The following is a 19,335-nucleotide window of genomic DNA, read 5'->3' on the forward strand; positions in this document are numbered from 1 at the left end:
ATGCCATGTGATTTATGTACTGTGACATACTGAAGCAGAGCATGATCCCCTCCCTTTGGAGACTGGGCTGCAGGGCAGTATTCCAACATAACGACCCCAAACACACCTCCAAGACGACCACTGCCTTGCTAATGAAGCTGAGGTAAAGGTGATGGACTGGCCAAGCATGTCTCCAGGTCTCTAACATCCACCAGCTCCATAATGTCATCATAGAGGAGTGGAAGAGGACTCTAGTGGCAACCTGTGAAGCTCTGCTGAACTCCATGCCCAAGAGGTTTAAGGCAGTGCTGGAAAATAATGGTGTCCACGCACAATATTGACATTTTGGACCCAATTTGGACATTTGCACTTAATGGTGTACTCACTTTTGTTGCCAGTGGTTTAGACATTAATGGCTGTGTGTTGAGTTATCGGCATCAGAGACTCCGCTCTCTCCTGGCTCTCCTCCTACCTATACCAACGCTCCTTCAGCGTTACCTATAACGCCACCACCTCCCTCTCTCTCCCCCTCTCTGTTGGAGTCCCCCAAGGCTCTGTCCTCGGGCCCCTTCTCTTCTCCATCTACACCTCCTCCCTCGGCAAACTGATACACTCTCACGGCTTCAACTACCACCTCTACGCCGATGACACGCAAATTTACCTCTCCACCCCTCACCTCACCCCCTCAGTCTCTGCCCGTATCGCCCACCTACTGAACGACATATCAGACTGGATGTCGCTCCAGTTCCTCAAATTGAACCTTTCCAAAACTGAGCTCCTAATTTTCCCCCCAGCCTGCACCCCCCACCACACCCCCTCCATCACGACCAACAACGCCCCCATCAGTCCCACCCCGCAAGCCAAAGTCCTAGGTGTCACTCTTGACTCAAACCTGTCCTTCCAACCCCATGTCCAATCGTTGGCAAATTCATGCAGGCTCCATCTCCTCAACATCTCCAAAATACTTACGTTCCTAACCCCAGACACTACTAAACAACTCGTTCACTCCCTTATTATCTCACGACTCGACTACTGCAACTCCCTCCTCACTGGCCTACCTCATCACAGACTATCCCCTCTTCAGTCTATCCTGAACTCAGCGGCCAGACTCTTCCACCTTACTAATCGCTCCGTATCCGCCACCCCCCTCTGCCAGTCCCTCCACTGGCTTCCGATTACCCAACGCATTAAATTCAAACTACTAACACTGACATACAAAGCCATTCATAATGCTGCCCCAAACTACCTCACCGACCTGATACCCAAATACCACCCTTCCCGTAATCTTCGCTCCTCACAAGACATCCTACTTTCTAGCTCCCTGGTCTCCACCTCCCACGCCCGACTGCAGGATTTCTCCAGGACTTTCCCCATCCTCTGGAACTCTCTACCCCAATCCATCAGACTGTCACCGTCCCTCCTCACCTTTAGGCGCACCCTGAAAACCCATCTCTTCTGGGAAGCCTTCCCCACCCTCACCTAATTGCTGATCTACACTCTATACTCCTCCAACTACTCCATCCACCACAGCCACTTCCTCCTGTACCACTATCCCCTCCCTCCTAGATTGTAAGCTCGAAAGAGTAGGGCCCTCGAACCCCTTGTGTTTTGTCTTGTTACTGTATTGTCTCATGTACTGTCCCCCACTATAATGTACAGCGCTGAGCAAACCTTTTGGCGCTATATAAATAATGTATAATAATAATAATTTTGAGGTGACCGCAAATTTCCACTGTTTTACAAGCTGTACACTCACTATTTTACATTGTAGCAAATTGTCATTTCTTCAGTGTTGTCACATGAAAAGATAGAATAAAATATTTACAAAAATGTGAGGGGTGTACTCTCTTCTGTGAGATACTGTATATTAAAAGCTGGAATTTTCCCCTGTAGCAGAAATGACATCTTGAAGGCATTTTATAAAACTGACAACCAGTCTCTGATGTTAGCGTAAATTTTTTTGACCACTTTTCCATGCCAGATTACTTCAGTTGCAAGATCTTTATGGGCTTCCTTGCTTGAACTGCTTGTTTCAGAATCACACCCATAAAATTTCAACGGGAGTCAAATCAGGGTTTTGACTAGGGCAGTCCATAACCCTCTCTTTTTTTTGAGCCTTTCCTTCGTGAATTTGATGGTGTGCTTCAGATCATTCTTGTTCCGCTTCAGCTTCTTGATGAGTATGAATGGCCCCAAATTCTCATTGATCACTATTTCATATGATGCATTTGGCTCAATGGCTGCATGCTGCCCAGACCTTTAAGCTGCAAAGTAAGTGCAAATCATTACACTTCCAACAAACATACACACTAGAGGACATTATTGCCTGTCTACAGGTACTCAAATTGATCTTCACAGTTTTACAAAACAAAATGTCTGGAATACCTCATCAGCACAGTGTTGCAGAAGGCTTGGCATGTATGTTCAATGCTAAACTGTAACCAATCTCTAATGTTCTTTTTGGACAGAAAAGCATTTTTCCTAATTCACCCCTCACACAGGCTGAACTGGTGAAATGTCTGATGCATGTAACTATTGCAAAAGTTCACTGAACACCCTGCAATAAAATTTTAGTATTTTTGGAGACAGACTTCTTTCAGCAACAAACAGTCAGCACCTGGGTTGAATTTGCTGGGCCAGCTAGTCTGGGACAAGTCTAGCAATTGTTTGGAATCTAGATTATTTTCTTTATAGTGGAAACATTTAATTTAAATCATTTGGCAATCCATTTAAAGTGATATTAACGGTTCAGTTTCAAAAAGAAATGTTACTTACTATACTTCATTTGTGCAGTGTCTTTTCACAGAGCAGCCCCGATCCTCTTTTTCTTGAGTCCCCCGCTGCCGCCCCTGGCTCCTCTCTTTTGACCAGTGCCCCCAATAGCAAGCCACTTGCTAAGGGGGCACTGGTGCTTGCTCGCTCACCAGCCCTGCTCTATGCATATATAAAACACATAGAGCCATAGCTCGGCCCCACCCCCAGCCGTCTCCTCACTAGCTGCAATTGACAGCAGCAGGAGCCAATGGCTCCCAATGCTGCTTCTCTGTCCAGTGAGGAGGAGAGAGCTGCTGCTCTCATGCACAGTGCTGGATCTTTCCTGATTGGCTCACTGGCTGTGATTGACAGCAGTGGGTGCCAAAAGCTTCCACTGTTGTTTCTCAGCCAGTGAGTAGAGAGATCCAGGACAGCCGAGGCTCCCGTGCACATTGCTGGATCAAGATGGGGCTCAGGTAAATATTAGGGGGGCTGTGGGGGGAGCAGCACACAGGTTTTTTTACATTCATGCATAGAATGCATGCAAACTTCAGTCTTTACAACCACTTTAAATCCTTTGCCAGGTTCATAGATATCCACAACTTTCTGATGACGTTTGTTGATCTTGGCATGGTGATACCACACACCTCGGTAGCACAGCGACCCTAGACAGCTGAGGTTTAAATAGGACAGGACACTCCTTATGGAGCTTCTAATAATTGAAACCTAATTTAGAACATGGGTTCTAATTTCATGGATTTAAAGTGGTGGTAAATGTAAGGGTTACTTTCTTTTTTTTCATATGACAAATCTGAATGTTCGTTAATTTATATAATGAAAATGAATACATCATGTTAATTTTGTGTCATTTGTTTAATCAATATCTAATGCTTGCCTGTTCAAATATGCTAAAAAAGTCAACAATGTTTGTGGGAGTGTTTACTGTTTCACATGACTGTATATATGTATTCTGCTCTTTTCTTTGACCAAATAACAGGTTCTAATAACTATCTACTATTCTTAGCAGTGTAAGTATGCATTTCAGTTTCTGACACCCAGAAAAGTTTGTATATGACTATGCTGTTGATTACATCATCATACAGCTTACTTCAAACAAAATATTGTTTTTTTCTAGATCAAACCAAATTAGCTAGAAAAGTGTCCATACACACAGCCTACCATTTTTTTAATCCAAATTTTTCCAAGCATTAAGAGTATTGGGATTTCATAAAAAAAGGTTATATTATTTTAAATTGGGTTATGGTTATGTTTGTATGCAAATAAATCTTCACTATATTATTTAGCCCTGGATCACACTGATCTGAATTGTCATGCGATTCGACCTTTCAAATCGTATGACAAATCTCATCCAATGATCGGCAATGGAACCGTGCTAATCAGTGAAAGTTTGATATAATTTGAGTCACACCGATTAAAAAAGTGGTTCCTGCACTACTTTTACCGATTTGAGGTGCGACTTGCATAGACATCTGTGCATGAAGTTGCACAATTTCAAAATCGGATCCTGTGTAAACCGGGGCTTTAAAGTAGAGCTAAAGTCTAAAAGCAAATATTGAACAGTCCTGACGTGATTCAACGAGATAGGGGAAAAAACCCAAAAAACATTGTGCACTTATACTGAAAAGGTTAGTATAAAAAAACAAGATTGATCTACATCAATTTCTGGTTACACTGCATAATATGTCGGCAATAAAGAACACAAGAAATAACCTTACATTTTGGCATAAACATTTACATGTTGGGGTTGATTTGCTAAGGCAGTAGAGTTGGCTCACCTAGCAAAGTTAAGTGTGCAAAATTTCTGTTCATTTTGGAAAGTGGATTATAGTTACTAAAGTGAATATCTGATTGAGCTATATATCTAATTATTTTTTTTTTTTTTATTAAATACTAAAGTATGTGTGTGGGAAACTAAAAAAAAAATTGATGTTCACTAGCACATAACTGAATATTTATAATAGACATAGATGTATCTTATTCACGAACATTCACTCCGCAAATTGAGCATTCACTTAAATCGCCTCTACACATTTCTTAAAGTAACTCCACGATTTTATGGAAAAATTGGCTATATGATTCTAGGCTCTCTTAAAAAGTGTTGCTAAGTGTTATTGGGGGGGGAAAAAGATTATTAGTAGAGTTGGTAATAGGTAAAATGTATTGAGTAATATGCCTCATAATATTGAGCCAAAATGTTCCAGTTGTAGAGTTAGAATAGGTCATTTCAGAGTGCTAGTAGACATGCTGGTTATCAATAAACATCTTTATGGTTTCATTTACAATGTTTCAATGCTTTTATGATTTAATTTTTCTAGGCTCCGTTCTTTGGGCATTAAGTGGCTATCAGTCCACCTAATGAATGAAAACGATTCAAGGTTCAGGCGCCCCGAGCTGCAAGGAAGTGTAATGTCTAAAGCTGTTAGCATTTATATTACAGAGCGGCCCGTTGACTTAAAGCTGGATGATAAAGGAATATCCTTTTTCAAGGTTAACCTATTTATTGATCTTTCTATGAAATATATGTGTTTTATGTTGATAGCCATACATTTACATAAAATAGCACGCACAAAATGATACATGACTGAAAACGTTCCTCTATTTTTATTTGGAAAAATAATGGAGCCAAATTATTGCTGTTTTCTTTGATTCATGGTTGGTAAGGTCCTCCTTTAAAAGCTCTTATTTTTATGTAATTTTGATCCTTCATCTGTTATGTATACAGCATCTCTGTCTTTCTGATAATTTGGGGAAATCTGTGCATTTAGACATTAATGTTGACCACCTGGGTATTTATTTTTTTTTTTTTGCTATCAGATCCCTTTTAAGATCCATACAAATCTCAATTTAGGGTGGAATCATGTTGCAGCTCATTTCAAATGTCAGAAGATGATCTAGTTAAACTAAAGACGTTCTACTATAGGGCCAATGTTACTAGGTCTGGAATGTGGATTTAATGAGCATTGAGAAAATGTTTTGTAACTTGTAGCCTTAAAGTATAACTAAAGGCAAAACCTTTTTTCCATTTTGGATAGAGTGGAGAGGGATTAGAACCCCCTGTCAGTTTTTATTGTTGTCTGTGCCCCCAGTAAGGAGATTCACCCTCTATATTTGTCATATTTACCATTATTATTGAAAGTGAAAGCAAAAGAAAATCACAAAATTTTGGTTGTCCCCAGAAAAGTAATAGAGTGGAAATCTTACAATGGGGGCACTAGTTCTGGTAACCTGGTGTCCCCAAGGGATTCCCTTAATTTTCAGGGATTTCCTCTCACTTCCTGTTTAGCTATGGGACAGGAAGTGAAAAGAAATCTCTGAAATAGGACGCAGATGGTGAACAAAAAAATCTGACAGGGGTTATAACCCTCCATTACACTATCCAAAATGAAAAAAAAAAAGCTTTGCCTGTAGTTCTAGTTTAAACTGGCCATAGATGGATTGAAATTTGTCTGGTTTAGCAGGGACCAGCTAAATTCTGATACATCTTTGGGCAGGCTGATTGTACAGAAGTTAATCAGCTTCTGTGCAACCACCCTGTTGGAAAATGTTTGCTTGCCATTAGCTGTAGCTGGCGATACTCATGGGTATATTATGATATAAACTCTATTGCCAAAAGTATTGGGACGCCTGCCTTTACACGCACATGAACTTTAATGGCATTTCAGTCTTAGTTCTTAGGGTTCAATATTGAGTTGGCTATAACAGCTTCAACTCTTCTGGGAAGGCTGTCCATAAGGTTTAGGAGTGTGTCTATGGGAATGTTTGACCATTCTTCCAGAAGCATTTGTGAGGTCAGGCACTGATGTCAGCCGAGAAGGCCTGGCTCGCAGTCTCCACTCTAATTCATCCCAAAGGTGTTCTATCAGGTTGAGGTCAGGACTGCACTGGTGGGCAGTCATGTTGGAACAGGAAGGAGCCATCCCTAAACTGTTGCCACAAAGATGTGAGCATGAAATTGTCCAAAATGTCTTGGTATGCTGACACCTTAAGAGTTCCCTTCAATGGAACTAAGGGGTCAAGCCCAACCCCTGAAAAACAACCCCACATTCTAATCCCTACTCCACCAACTTTATACTTGGCACAATGCAGTCAGGCAAGCACCGTTCTGCTGGCAAACACCAAACCCAGACACATCCATTGGATTGCCAGACAGAGAAGTGTTATTAGTCACTCCAGAAAACACGTCTCCACTGCTCTAGAGTCCAGTGGCGGTGTGCTTTACATCAACGCTTTGCATTGCACTTGGTGATGTAAGGCTTGGATGCAGCTGCTCGGCCATGGAAACCCATTCCATGGAGCTTTCTATGCACTGTTGTTGTGCTAATCTGAAGGCCACAGACAGTTTGGAGGTCTTTAGCTATTGACTCTGTAGATAGTTGGCGACTTCTGCGCACTGTGCGCTTTGTCATATAATGTGGCCTACGTCTTCTTGTTTGAGTTGCTGTTGTTCCCAGTTGCTGCCACTTTGTTATAGTACCACTAAAAGTTGACCGTAGAATATTTAGCAGCAAGGAAATTTCACGGATGGACTTATTGCACAGGTGGCATCCTATGACGGTACCATGCTTGAATTCATTGAGCTCCTGAGAACAACCCATTCACAAATGTTTGTAGAAGCAGTATGCATGCCTAGGTGCTTGATGTTATCCAATTGTGGCCATAAAGATTATTGCAACACCTGAATCCAATGATTTGGAGGGGTGTTCCAATACTTTTGGCAATTTAGTGTGTAATACAATAATGCAATGGCTCCTTGGGAAGGATTCCCCCATCCACCTCCAATGTGTGGATGGGGGAATAAATTAGTTTACTTTCGTTCAACCCACTGGTGAATGAAAGCAAATGAATCATGTATGACCTACCTTACTCTTGTATGTTTTTTTTATTTCATTGTGTCAGGAAAAATTGTTCGCATTTTTGTTGCTTTTGTGTTCTGTTTTATTAGATTTCTTAAAAAGATCAAAACTGAAGTGTAAACACAGTAACTTATAGCATATGTTCAGCTTTCAGTTTATGAAATGACATCACTGTTAGATTAATTTAGATTTTTGTTATGGCTTACAGCTCTTTGCCTTACTGAGCGAACCTTTTTGTGTTTGTGTGGAATGCTGTTCCTGTAAATCTTAAAGGATATATGCATTTTAAAACAAGCTTGCACTAGATCAGGTATTGTTAACGTACTGTTCTGAAGCATTCAATGTCCAGTCTCCTGAAGTTGGACACATTCAAGACACAACCCCATGAGAGTCTACTGCATGGCCAGGACAAGTGAAGACTTGTGATCTAGAATATAAAGAAATACAAAAGGCCATAACTGTTGGATCGAGGTAAGTATGTATCTGGGAAGAGGGAAGGTGACCTAGGTTAGGTCAAGGGAAGGTGGCAAAAAGGATAGGTTCACTTTTGTTTTGAAGTACATTTATCCTTTAAAACAACTAGCTGAGCATTTTTCAGACACCCTGAATTTTTGCCATCATGAACTGAGCAATATTTTTACCTTTTCAAGTCCAGAGGATATTTAACACTGGGTCTGATCAGTACATTTACCTTCACTGGGGGCAAACACGGTGTGATGTAGAGTTATCAGCAAACATCATTCATGTCCAACTATGACCAAAACTGGCAGCACAGATTAACAGATCTGCATTTCCTGAATGCTCTCAGTGTATACAAGTAGTAGTAATTAGGGCAGACACCATTGGTCCATTCCATCAAACCTGCCTGTGTCAGCAAAGTACAGTTCACTGCCTGGACTGAGACACGCACATTCTATGAAGGAAACCTGTCATGAGAGAAATTTGTGGGCAACTATTGCTGACCCCGTTTTGAAAATGACTGACTGGCATTTATGTTGTCCTACAAGCAAATTTAAGTTTAAGCCCAGGACAGGTATGCAAATGAAAAAAAGGAATTGCCGACATTTTTATCCAGATCAAGAAATAGAGTGTGAAGCCACATTGTCGGCATAACAGCCAAGCGGCTAGTAAATTAGGGAGAGTTCAGCAATAGCAGCCTGCACATTTATTTCATAACATTGTTCTTTAGCATCAACTTGGTACATGTCTATTAATCTCAGCCATTGTTCATTAAAATAGTACAAATGTTCATTATTTAGAATAGACCTAGGTTTTCCTAATACGTCTTGATTTTCTCTCTGTGACATCTCTTAACACAATTCAGGTTGTAGTTTTTCTATAAAACAATTAGCCTTTGTTGTCCTTGAGGCTGAGTTTTTATTTCAGTGAACAAGGGTTTTTAATCAGTATGCAATGTGTATTGAATTTGTAGGCAGAGACTGTCAAGAAAGTGGCTGAAATCTTAACTTCAGAAAGTGTGGACATAGCAGTTTGCAAATCAGCCGCTGAACAGCTGGCAGTTATAACACAAGGTAAGATAAGCAAGAGGTTTGGTTTTCATTTTTCCTTTCACCTGAAAATAATCAATTAGATTACCTTTGCTCTTCTGCAGAAAGGATACATCAGCAGGTCATAACAAATCTGTTCTTTTTGTTTCTTGGGAATCGCCAGTATAATAAAGTCTCATTTTAGCATTGTTTGTTTATTTTTTTTTCATCTTTTTTTTTTTTGTACATCACAAGTCTCCACCTAAACCTGCATGTCAGTAAGGCCATATGAAAGAGTTAGTAATGAACAGTGCACCTTGATAAAGCCTTGAATTTGGTCTGATGTCTGACATGGTCATATTTCCCCCTTGCCAAACGTCATTGAATTTGTGCCACCTCTGTCAGGTCAAGGGCAAATTAGCCATAGCATATACTAACTACAGTACTGAGAACAATTGCAGATAATAGCAATATTTACTGTACTGCTCAAGAAGGGCTACGCATTTCTAGCTAGCATACGTGACAGCCTGTCTAAATACAAATAGGTAGCTCAGCATGAATTGAAGGCAGACTACTGGTAGTGGATACGACAGATATTGCTGAGTGCTATAGTTTGCATTGTGATGGAACAGCCAACAGACATTGCTCAGAAGTAGATTATTTTTACAGTAATTACAGTATTTCAGCTGGACATTATTATGTAGTTTACATTCACAATCATTCCTACCTGGATTTGGCATTATTTATTAATGTTTAACAAGCTAGATCATGTCTGATACTTGTACTACCATGTAATGCATTGATTGATGGGATCAGTTTCTTTAAGAGCCCTTTCACACTGGTGCGCATAAGAACACGGTATGTGTTTTACAAAAATGCATAATCCTTTTTTAAAGCATATGTAATCCCTCACCTTGTAAAATAATCCATTCTGTTTAAAATTGAAATGAAAGGTAAAACATGTGTTTACAGATATAAAAAAATATTCTAAATACCTTTTTTTTTAAAAAGTGATCACATTCCATCTGTTCATAAGGATATTTGAGAGCTGGAGGAGGTGAAACAACATCACACTGATCTTCCCAGTGAATGGCTGTGCAGGGAGAGGGGGAGTGCCAGGACAAGTCTAATCATAGAGCAGGCTGAGTTCTCAGTAAAGCTAGATCACTGACCACGCTGTGTTCTCCTGCCTATTGTGGTCAGTTTTTAATAGGAAAGCAGAGGGACTGCCAGGAACTCCAGAGATTTCAAGCAAAGGAAGCAATACAAAGAAAACAGGATACTTTTTCATACAAGTACATGGTACAGCAGGCACATATTGGGAATATGAAATGTGGGGTTTACATAGTCTTTAACCCGTTTTTGGTGTGTTTTCTGGATTCCTGACTACCAGCATGCACCTGTGAAACTTAGACATGTAGCTAAAAAAAAGCACCGCGTGTTTCCCATAGAAATCGGTGGGATGTGCGTTTTTGAGACAAGACACCAAAGAGGCAGCATGCAGGACTTTTCAAAACACAGTGCACCTGCAGCACACTGATGTGAAAAGTTCCATAGAATTTAAAGGGAAATATTTTCTGGGGTTTTGGTGCTCTGTACAGCTGCATTTTACTGCAGTAAAAGCGCATCAATGAGAAAGGGAGCCGTAGAATACATACATTTGAGTTTAGCATGTGTAGTATGTGCTTTCTGTCTTTTAAAAACTGTGTAATGCATCTTACTGCTGAATAATTATGATGAGAGCTATTTAGCCATTTGCATCATGCATTCAAATGGCAGTTATATTGTGAATATTCTGAATGGATATACAGTATTTAAATGTTAAGGTACCACTGACTGCATTTTTGATCATCTATTTTTTAAATCATACATTATTAATATGAAGTTAATAAATATAGTACTTTATTGTAAAACCCCTATTTGAACTTTTTTGTAAAACCCCTATTTGACTATATGTTCTCTTCTTTACCTATATAAAATGCCTTTTGTTTTGGTGGAAGTACACTGCCTTCCACTTCAGGCTACATTCACATATAAGAGGTATGTGAACTTGGAAAAAAAATGCATTTTGCCTTTTGCAGTGCCATTCATTGTTCATAGTTCCCCAAATGCAGGAAGCAGACGTGCATTTTCATGTCTAAACATTTAAAAAGGTACTTGAGATTCTTTGGTGGGTTTTTTTGCATGTAGGGAATCCCATTGAAATGAATTGGCTGCCAATGCATGTAGCACGAAAACACACACAAAAAAATGCAGACAAAAAAACGCACGTTCACAAGATGCTATGTTTGAACCTATCCTCATGGATGTGTGCTGGCATAGATGAGTAATGGCCACATCCCTCATCACAAATCCTGCATTGCTGAGGAAGGAGAGGCTGCCAGGTCTGATAGTTTATGGAATGTATTGGAAAGCGAGGTTGAAACATGCATTGACTACACGCATATTTCAACACACTGCAACTTCTATAACAGGGAAGAGAATAGAAAATTATAAAAAATGGAACTTGTTAGTGAGTCATTGTGACAGCATATTTATCTCTGTGACTTTAGTTAGGCTTTAACTAATTTACTTGTCATGGTATGTGGTTGTATTGTGAGCCTGTGGCCATATGAGAAAAAAATCCTCATATAATCTTGAAGTTTGCTTTTTCTAGTTTGCATTTTATTTTTGTTTTCATAAATCTTTTTGGGGGAGTTGGAAGGCTATTTTCTATTTGCGTTTCCTTTGGTCTATGAGTTTGTCATGAAAATTGTATGTTAGTGCAAATAATATCATGGACAGTACTACAGTTGGTTGTTTCTTTGGTTTATGAGACACTCATTCTATGGTGAGTTTCTCTTCATTCATATGTCTGGAATTGCACAAGACCATGTTATGACATAAAATAATTTTGATATTTTTCGCTTTAATTTTCTTATTATCTATAGATACTGCAATGCACAGTGTAGTGAAAGAGCTGAAGGTTGTGGAGACTATACGTAATGTACTGGAGAAATGTGTGCACCAGGATGGGCAGGTTAGTTTACAATCATTGTGCAAGATCTGTTTCATTATAACACATCATCATTGGTGCCTAGTTTGTTGAGAATAAAAACTGCTCATTTATTTTAGATCTGGTTTATGGCAAATTCACACCGGAATGGAGAACTGCCAGAATGCTTTAATGCTCCTGCTATCTGTTCCTTCTGTGGTAGGGGGCAGTGTGGTGCACGTTTTACTACATCACACGGCTCCCTTTTTTTTTTTTTTTTTTTTGTGCAAACTTTGTGAAGTGTACAAAACATACATGTCATGGCAGTGTACAGCAGCGCGATGTGCTGTGGTGCTGTACAGTGCCATGTAATTTGGCACGCTGCGCTGCTATAAAATGCAGCATGCTGCAGCACAGCACCAAGCTGCATTGATCTGTGAATGGGACACAAAGGAAACAATTGTTTGCTATGTGTTCTTGCGGTGACAGGCTTTTTACAATGCTGTAAAATGGCTGTTACCACAGATCTAAGATAAGGTAACACAATGGAGGGTTTGTGTGTGTGTGTATATATGTGTGTGTGTATATATATATATATATATATATATATATATATATATATATATATACATGTGTGTGTATATGTATAATATATATATTTACTGATCGTCCGCTCCATCTAATAACCATACTGCAGTATTTTCCTGATTCACTCTATTCTGTATGAATTAATAAATTTTGACTTGGAGAGAAAATTGCCGAATAGCATTCATTTTTGCCCCAATTCGAACAGAGCTAATGTACATGCAGTTTTACAAAAGGCATAGCTTTGTATTTTTTTTTTTTTTTACACCCAAAAGAGCTACCCATATTATTTAGAAAACCTTACCATATGTTCCTCCCTGTGATCCCCAATGAAACGTCACTGTCATTGAATGCGGTGAAGTGGTGGGGTTTATTTTATCTGCAGCTTTCATAAATAAATATCATGACTTTGCAATGGAGGTCTTTGTTCAGGTGCTTCCTCTTACACAGTTATAATGTTCCCTGTCTCCTGTTTCTGTCTACTTGTGCTTTTGATAATCTACATATGTCCATTTCAACAAACAAATGCAAACATATTGCCCAAGCCATTGCTAGAGTGCATGCATGTAGATGGTAAGTAGCTGCAGGGGATCAGCAGCACTAAGATGCAACAGAGGATTAAAAAAGGTGTGGGGGGGGGAAATGTGTGTGCGCGCACACACACACACCACTTACTTTGTCTTATAACTACTTTAACAAAAAAAAGAGTTAAGTTACCAAGTTATCCTCTAACTTTTATTGTTGTTAATATTATTTTAGCAGCTCTTGTTATTTTTTTTTTTTTTTTTTGGGAGGGGTGGGGGTCTACCTACAATATATCTGACAGGATCATACTTCCCCTGGCTGGGATTGCCTAGGTGATTCCAGCGGAAGTTAAACAACCCCAACCACCCCCCACCTCCCTGCCTGAGACATCCTGGGATATGTCACAAGTCCAAGGAGGCTTCTGGTATATTCACAAAACGCCTTGTGCATGTGCAGTGTGAAGCAGCAGGGAGTCACAGCTGGCTTCCCACATTCAAGATGGGTTCGCCATTGACATGAAAACCGGCAAATAACTGGTCTAAGTGAGGACAGCTCTGGATCCCTGGGCAGATAAGAGTCTTTTTAATAAATATCAGTAGCTACAGTATTTGTAGTTGCCGACTTTGATTTTTTTTAATTGATTGAAAAACCTCTTTAAGGATATGAGTTCCAATTGTTTCATTTTCAGTGTTGTAGTAGAGCTAATTCTTTGCTCAGAGCATAATGTACATTTTTCTAGTAGACCTTATAATGTGAAGGTTTAACAAACCTTTTTTTTAGCATTGTGTATCTGTGCCTCTTTTTGTTAGGAATGTGTGAGATCAAATGTATTCCATTTACAGTTCTGAAATTCTAACAGTCATCTACCCAGGCAAACAGTAAAGAACCTTTTTTAATCTCCAGGTTTATGAATGTATGGTTTGCCCATGCTTAACACTCCTGCGAAAATTGGTGTATGCTGACCCTGTAGTGCGCCTTACGCTGGCACAGGATCTGGATTTCCTCCTTACTTTGTTCAGAGGTAGGATGTTTGTACTCCAGGTCTGCTCCATATCACATAGAATTGGCACTTGCAGAATCCATGTGATGATATCTTAACCCCAAATCTCTAATTGCTTTAAGAAAAAGAAGTGGACATGAGCTTGTTTTTTTCTCTTTACATTGTTTTTGTTAAAGATTTTTCAATGATACTATATTGTGAATATACAACAAAGCTCATATATCCACCCATAAGGTGTCGGTATACAATCAAAGTGTGGTTACATAAAACAGTGAGGCGTTCAAGCTTGTTTTTTTAAATATTCCAGAGGAGTGAAGCTGAACATATGCTCCTATACTGCTTGGCTATGAGTGTAACATGATTGAGAACTAACATGCAATGCTGGAGTCTGCATGCCTACTGTGAGTACCTGTGTGACAACATTCTAACTCCTGATTCCTTGTAAAAGAATTCTCTCATAAAGTAAAACACCCTTGAGTGAGAAGACAGCCAAGTCTGTTCATTCATAATAATTCCAGGTGGTATATAGGATCAACTGCACTGTTCAGAAATAAGGATTCAGCAGTAGAGGGATTTTCCGCTTATACCAAACCTTTATCACACAGGCAATTCGGTCCTCCTTTAATATACGTTACCTTTTTATTGTATTTTATGGGGACATAAGCTTACCTAGTTATGTTTGTTTGCTTTGGAGAGCTACAAACTGTAAAAAAAGACCAACTATGCAAATGGTAAGAAGACCAGATGTCTTATGGAACATCCTTACAAAATGGTGCTGGATGTTCAATGTCCCCATTGTGTATTGTTGAGGAATGTAAAGCATTGGTGTCGCATGCATAATCAACACTATAACAACACAAATTTAAGCATGGTGAACTGTGGCTGGTTTAACCACCTGGAAATTCCATACATCAAGAGAAGAGGTGCTGGTGAAGAGCCTTATTTTCTTATGGTTAGGTGGTGGCGCCATCAGCCAATTCACTATAAGCTCTAAGCTCATTTAAAACCGTGTACACTTAAGTTTTACTATTAATTTTAAAAATATAGGGGCACAACTAGATGGTCAGCTTTTTTTTTTTCCCCTGCATTATCTGTGTACACGGCCATAGTGGATGAGGTTTTGCTCCTCAGTATAGTTTGTAAGATATCCTCCTATAACATTATACAGTGCCTTGAAAAAGTATTCATACCCCTTGAAATGTTCCACATTTTGTCATGATACAACCAAAAACTTAAATGTATTTTGTTTGGATTTTATGTGACACACAAACACAAAGTGGGACGTCATTGTGAAGTGGAAGGAAAATGATAAATGTTTTTCAAGATTTTTTACAAATAAATATCTGAAAAGTGTGGCGTGCATTTGTTTTCAGCCCCCCTGAGTCAATACTTTTGTAGAACCACCTTTCACTGCAATTGCAGCTGGAAGTCTTTTTGGGTATGTCTGTACCAGCTTTGCACATCTAGAGCGTGACATTTTTGACCATTCTTCTTTGCACAATAGCTCAAGCTCTGTCAGATTGGAGAGCATCGCTGAATTGCAATTTTCAAGTCTTGCCACAGATTCTCAATTGGATTTCTGGACTTTGACTGGACCATTCTAACACATAAATATGCTTTGCTGTAAACCATTCCATTGTGGCTCTGGCTGTATGTTTAGGGTTGTTTTCCTACTGGCAGGTGTACCTTCGGTCAAGTCTTTTGCAGACTCTAACAGATTTTCTTCTAAGATTGCCCTGTGCTTGGCTCCAGCTATCTTCCCATCAGCTCTGACCAGCTTCCTGTCCTTGCTGAAGAAAAACATCCCCACAACATGATACTGCCACCACCATTTTTCACAGTGGGGATGGTGTGTTCAGGGTGATGTGCAGTGTTAGTTTTCCTCCACACGTAGCTTTTTGTTTTAGGCCATATAGTTCAATTTTGGTGTCATCTGATCAGAGCACCTTCCACATGTTTGCTGTGTCCCCACATGGCTTTCTCACAAACTGCAAATGGGACGACTTATGGCTTTCTTTCAACAATGGCTTTTTTCTTGCCATTCTTCCATAAAGGCCAGATTTGGGGGGTGCATGACTAAGAGTTGTCATGTGGACAGATTCTCCCACCAGAGCTGTGGATCTCTGCAGCTATTCCAGCCTCTTGGATGCTTCTCTGATTAATGCTTTCCTTGCTTGGCCTGTCAGTTTAGGTGGACGGCCATGTCTTGGTAGGTTTGCAGTTGTGCCATACTCTTTCCATTTTCAGATAATGGATTGAACAGTGCTCCGTGAGATGTTCAATGCTTGGGATAATGTTTTATAACCTAGTTCTGCTTTAAACTTCTCCACAACTGTATCTCTAAACTGTCTGGTGTGTTCCTTGGCCTTCGTGATGCTGTTTGTTCACTAATGTTCTCTAACAAACCTCTGAGGGCTTCACAGAACAGCTGTATTTATACTGAGATTAAAATACACACAGATAGACTCTATTTACAAATTAGGTGACTTCTGAAGGCAATTGGTTTCACTGGATTCTAGTTATGGGAATCAGTAAAGGGGGCTGAATACGAATGCACGTCAGATATTTATTTGTAACATTTTAAAAAACATTTATCATTTTCCTTCCACTTCACAATTATGTGCCACTTTGTGTTGGTCTATCACATAATGTCCCCCAAAAAACATTTACGTGTTTCTTTGTAACATGACAAAATGTGGAAAATTTCAAGGGGTATGAATACTTTTTCAAGGCACTGTAAATAGACAGCATTCTAAATAAAAGCAGAACAGTAGTAACTCTTCGTTGTCCTTTTCTGATCTTTTTCTTGTATTATTATCTGGCATCTGAGTACTCTGCTATTTTATGTGCTAACAAAGTGTTAAAAATGAATTTCATTATTTTAACTTTAGGTTATTTAATTATGAATACAATTATTTCAAATTCTATATAAAATATAATTTTTTATATGAAAAAAAATCAATTCATATATTATAAAAATGTGTTTAAAATAAGTGTTAGTTATTTCATTATTATTATTATGATTATTATCATTCAGTATTTATATAGCTCCAACAATTTGTGTAGTGCTTTACAAAATGAGGGCAGATAGTACAGTTAAAATACAATTCAATACAGGAGGAATTGGAGTGCTCTGCTCTTTAGAGCTTACAATCTAAAAGGCAGGATCAAAAGATACAAAAGGTAATAACACTTGGGGGGTGGGCTGACGGAGAAAATAAAAGTACAGTTGTTAGGTGGAGGCAGGATAGTCCACTCTGCAGGGAATGGTTTTCAGGGATTGCCTAAAAATGGACAGAATGGGAGATACAGATTGGGGTAGGGAGTTTCATAGGATGGGAGAGGCTCGGGGGAAGTCCTTGAAGCAAGTATGGGAGGAGGAGACAAGGTTGCTAGAGAGCAGGAGCTCTTGGGAGGAATGAAGAGAACAATTTGCTTGGTATTTTGAGACAAGGTTGGTCTTGTAGCTGGGAGAATAGTTGTGGATGACTTTGTAAGTTGTTAGTATTTTGATTTTTATTTGTTGTGTGAGTGGAAGCAAGTGGAGGGATTGACAGAGAGGGGTAGCAGACGCTCAATGGTTGGTAAGGTGGATGAGCCTGGCAGCAGCATTCATGATGCACTGAAGGGGAGCTAGCCTATGTAACATTAAGCCAATCAGGAGGGAGTTGCAGTAGTGGAGGCGAGAGATAACCAGAGAGTGAATTAGAAGCTTGATGGTGTCATTGGTTAAAAAGAGGATGCATTTTGGAGATGTTGAGGCTGCAAAATTTGGATATTGATTGAATGTGGGGCCAAAAGGAGAGTTCAGAGTCCAGGATTACACCTAGCATAATATTTTAAGTTGAGGCATTTCTCTTTTGTTTGTCTTATATAATGAATTAGGTGAGCAATAAATGCTTCCCTGTCTGACTATTTTAGAAAGACGAGATGTTGACTATTTGTTCTTTTTCCAGTGTCTCTTTTATTGCAGAATGATTGTTCAACTGTAAATGAAGCAGCAGCGGTACTATGTCTGCTTCTTTTCGATGATATATCGAGAACAGACACTTGGTAAGAATTACGTTAATTTATTAAGATTTCCGTTAACTCATTTGGATTTTTTCTTTATATAATATTACATCTGTATCCATTTATAAATTGTATCACTCTCTGACACAGCACACTAATTTACTTGTGAAACATTCTAGTTTGTGGACTGTCACCTTTTCCTTAATACAAAATAAAGTATTCGTCACTCCAGTTGTGAGAGTTTGTTGTCTCCTTGTGGCAGGGAGTACCCTCTGCAAAAAATTACTTGGCAATAGAATTTTGACTACCAGTTCCTTCTGAAATATTCATTTTAAAGAAAGTTGGATCCGGATTAGAGAGAAATTAGTTTGTGAGTAGAGATCTTTTGTAAGGCTGCCAATCATCCACTATGTTTCCAGGGAAAAATTTGATCCCAGGGTGGAGCGTGTCTTGGAAATCCCGATTTCCTCAGCTTAGCTTGATCCAAACCAACATATTCTTCATGGCAGTGAGAGCATCTTTATTGGCAGCTGAGGCTTCTCATTGACCTAACAGAAGCCTCCATTACATGCTGCCACTGACAGGTTCCCCATTAAATTTGGCCATTTGCCATTATTTCCAGACACAACGTTTTTTTATAATTTTATTTATCCTCAGGTTTTTACTGTTTTAAGAAGTCCTGTTCTATACAGCTGGAAATCTCAATTTTGACTCCCCGCTGCATCAAAACGATGTCTATGAATGACACCAGTTTCAGGGTTGTACCTCTGCCTTCTCACTTTGCTGTGCCATTCACAAAGCATATCACAACCCTCATCAATGTGCTGTATGTTGTGCGGGGAGCCATTATCAGAGCTTAGAGAGCTCCTAAAATAGTAAAAACATGAGGCTGTCGCCGGAGTGCGCATGCGCGGCCGGTGGGACGGACATGTCCCGATGAGGCTCCGTCTCCCCGTCGGGTGACGGCACCTTTCAGCAGCGGGTCCCGGCCCGCAATTCATTCAGGGGGGATCCGATCCCCATGGCAACCATCCCGGGGTCTGATCCGCCCGGGTCTGAGGCGGATCCTCCGCAACAGGTCGGAGAAATCCATAGGCCCGCCCACCGCTGCACACAGCATACCGCAGCTGCGGTGAAGAGAGAGAG

The 19,335-nt window shown here is 39.8% G+C and overlaps 1 protein-coding gene across 1 annotated transcript in view; it reads left to right on the plus strand.

Moving 5' to 3' along the window:
- Positions 1-19,335, plus strand: part of RTTN (rotatin) — a 326,182-nt gene that overhangs the window by 118,505 nt on the left and 188,342 nt on the right. The window contains exons 19-23 of the mRNA XM_089664026.1: positions 5,070-5,241; positions 9,040-9,139; positions 12,025-12,113; positions 14,082-14,199; positions 18,135-18,231. Coding sequence (XP_089520152.1) covers positions 5,070-5,241; positions 9,040-9,139; positions 12,025-12,113; positions 14,082-14,199; positions 18,135-18,231 — 576 coding nt within the window. The remainder of the gene's footprint in view (positions 1-5,069; positions 5,242-9,039; positions 9,140-12,024; positions 12,114-14,081; positions 14,200-18,134; positions 18,232-19,335) is intronic.

This window comes from Staurois parvus, unplaced genomic scaffold (genome assembly GCF_062004578.1).
Source record: "Staurois parvus isolate SC_StPar_1 unplaced genomic scaffold, SC_StPar_1.0 ptg000045l, whole genome shotgun sequence".
Classification (NCBI taxonomy): Eukaryota; Metazoa; Chordata; class Amphibia; order Anura; family Ranidae; genus Staurois; species Staurois parvus.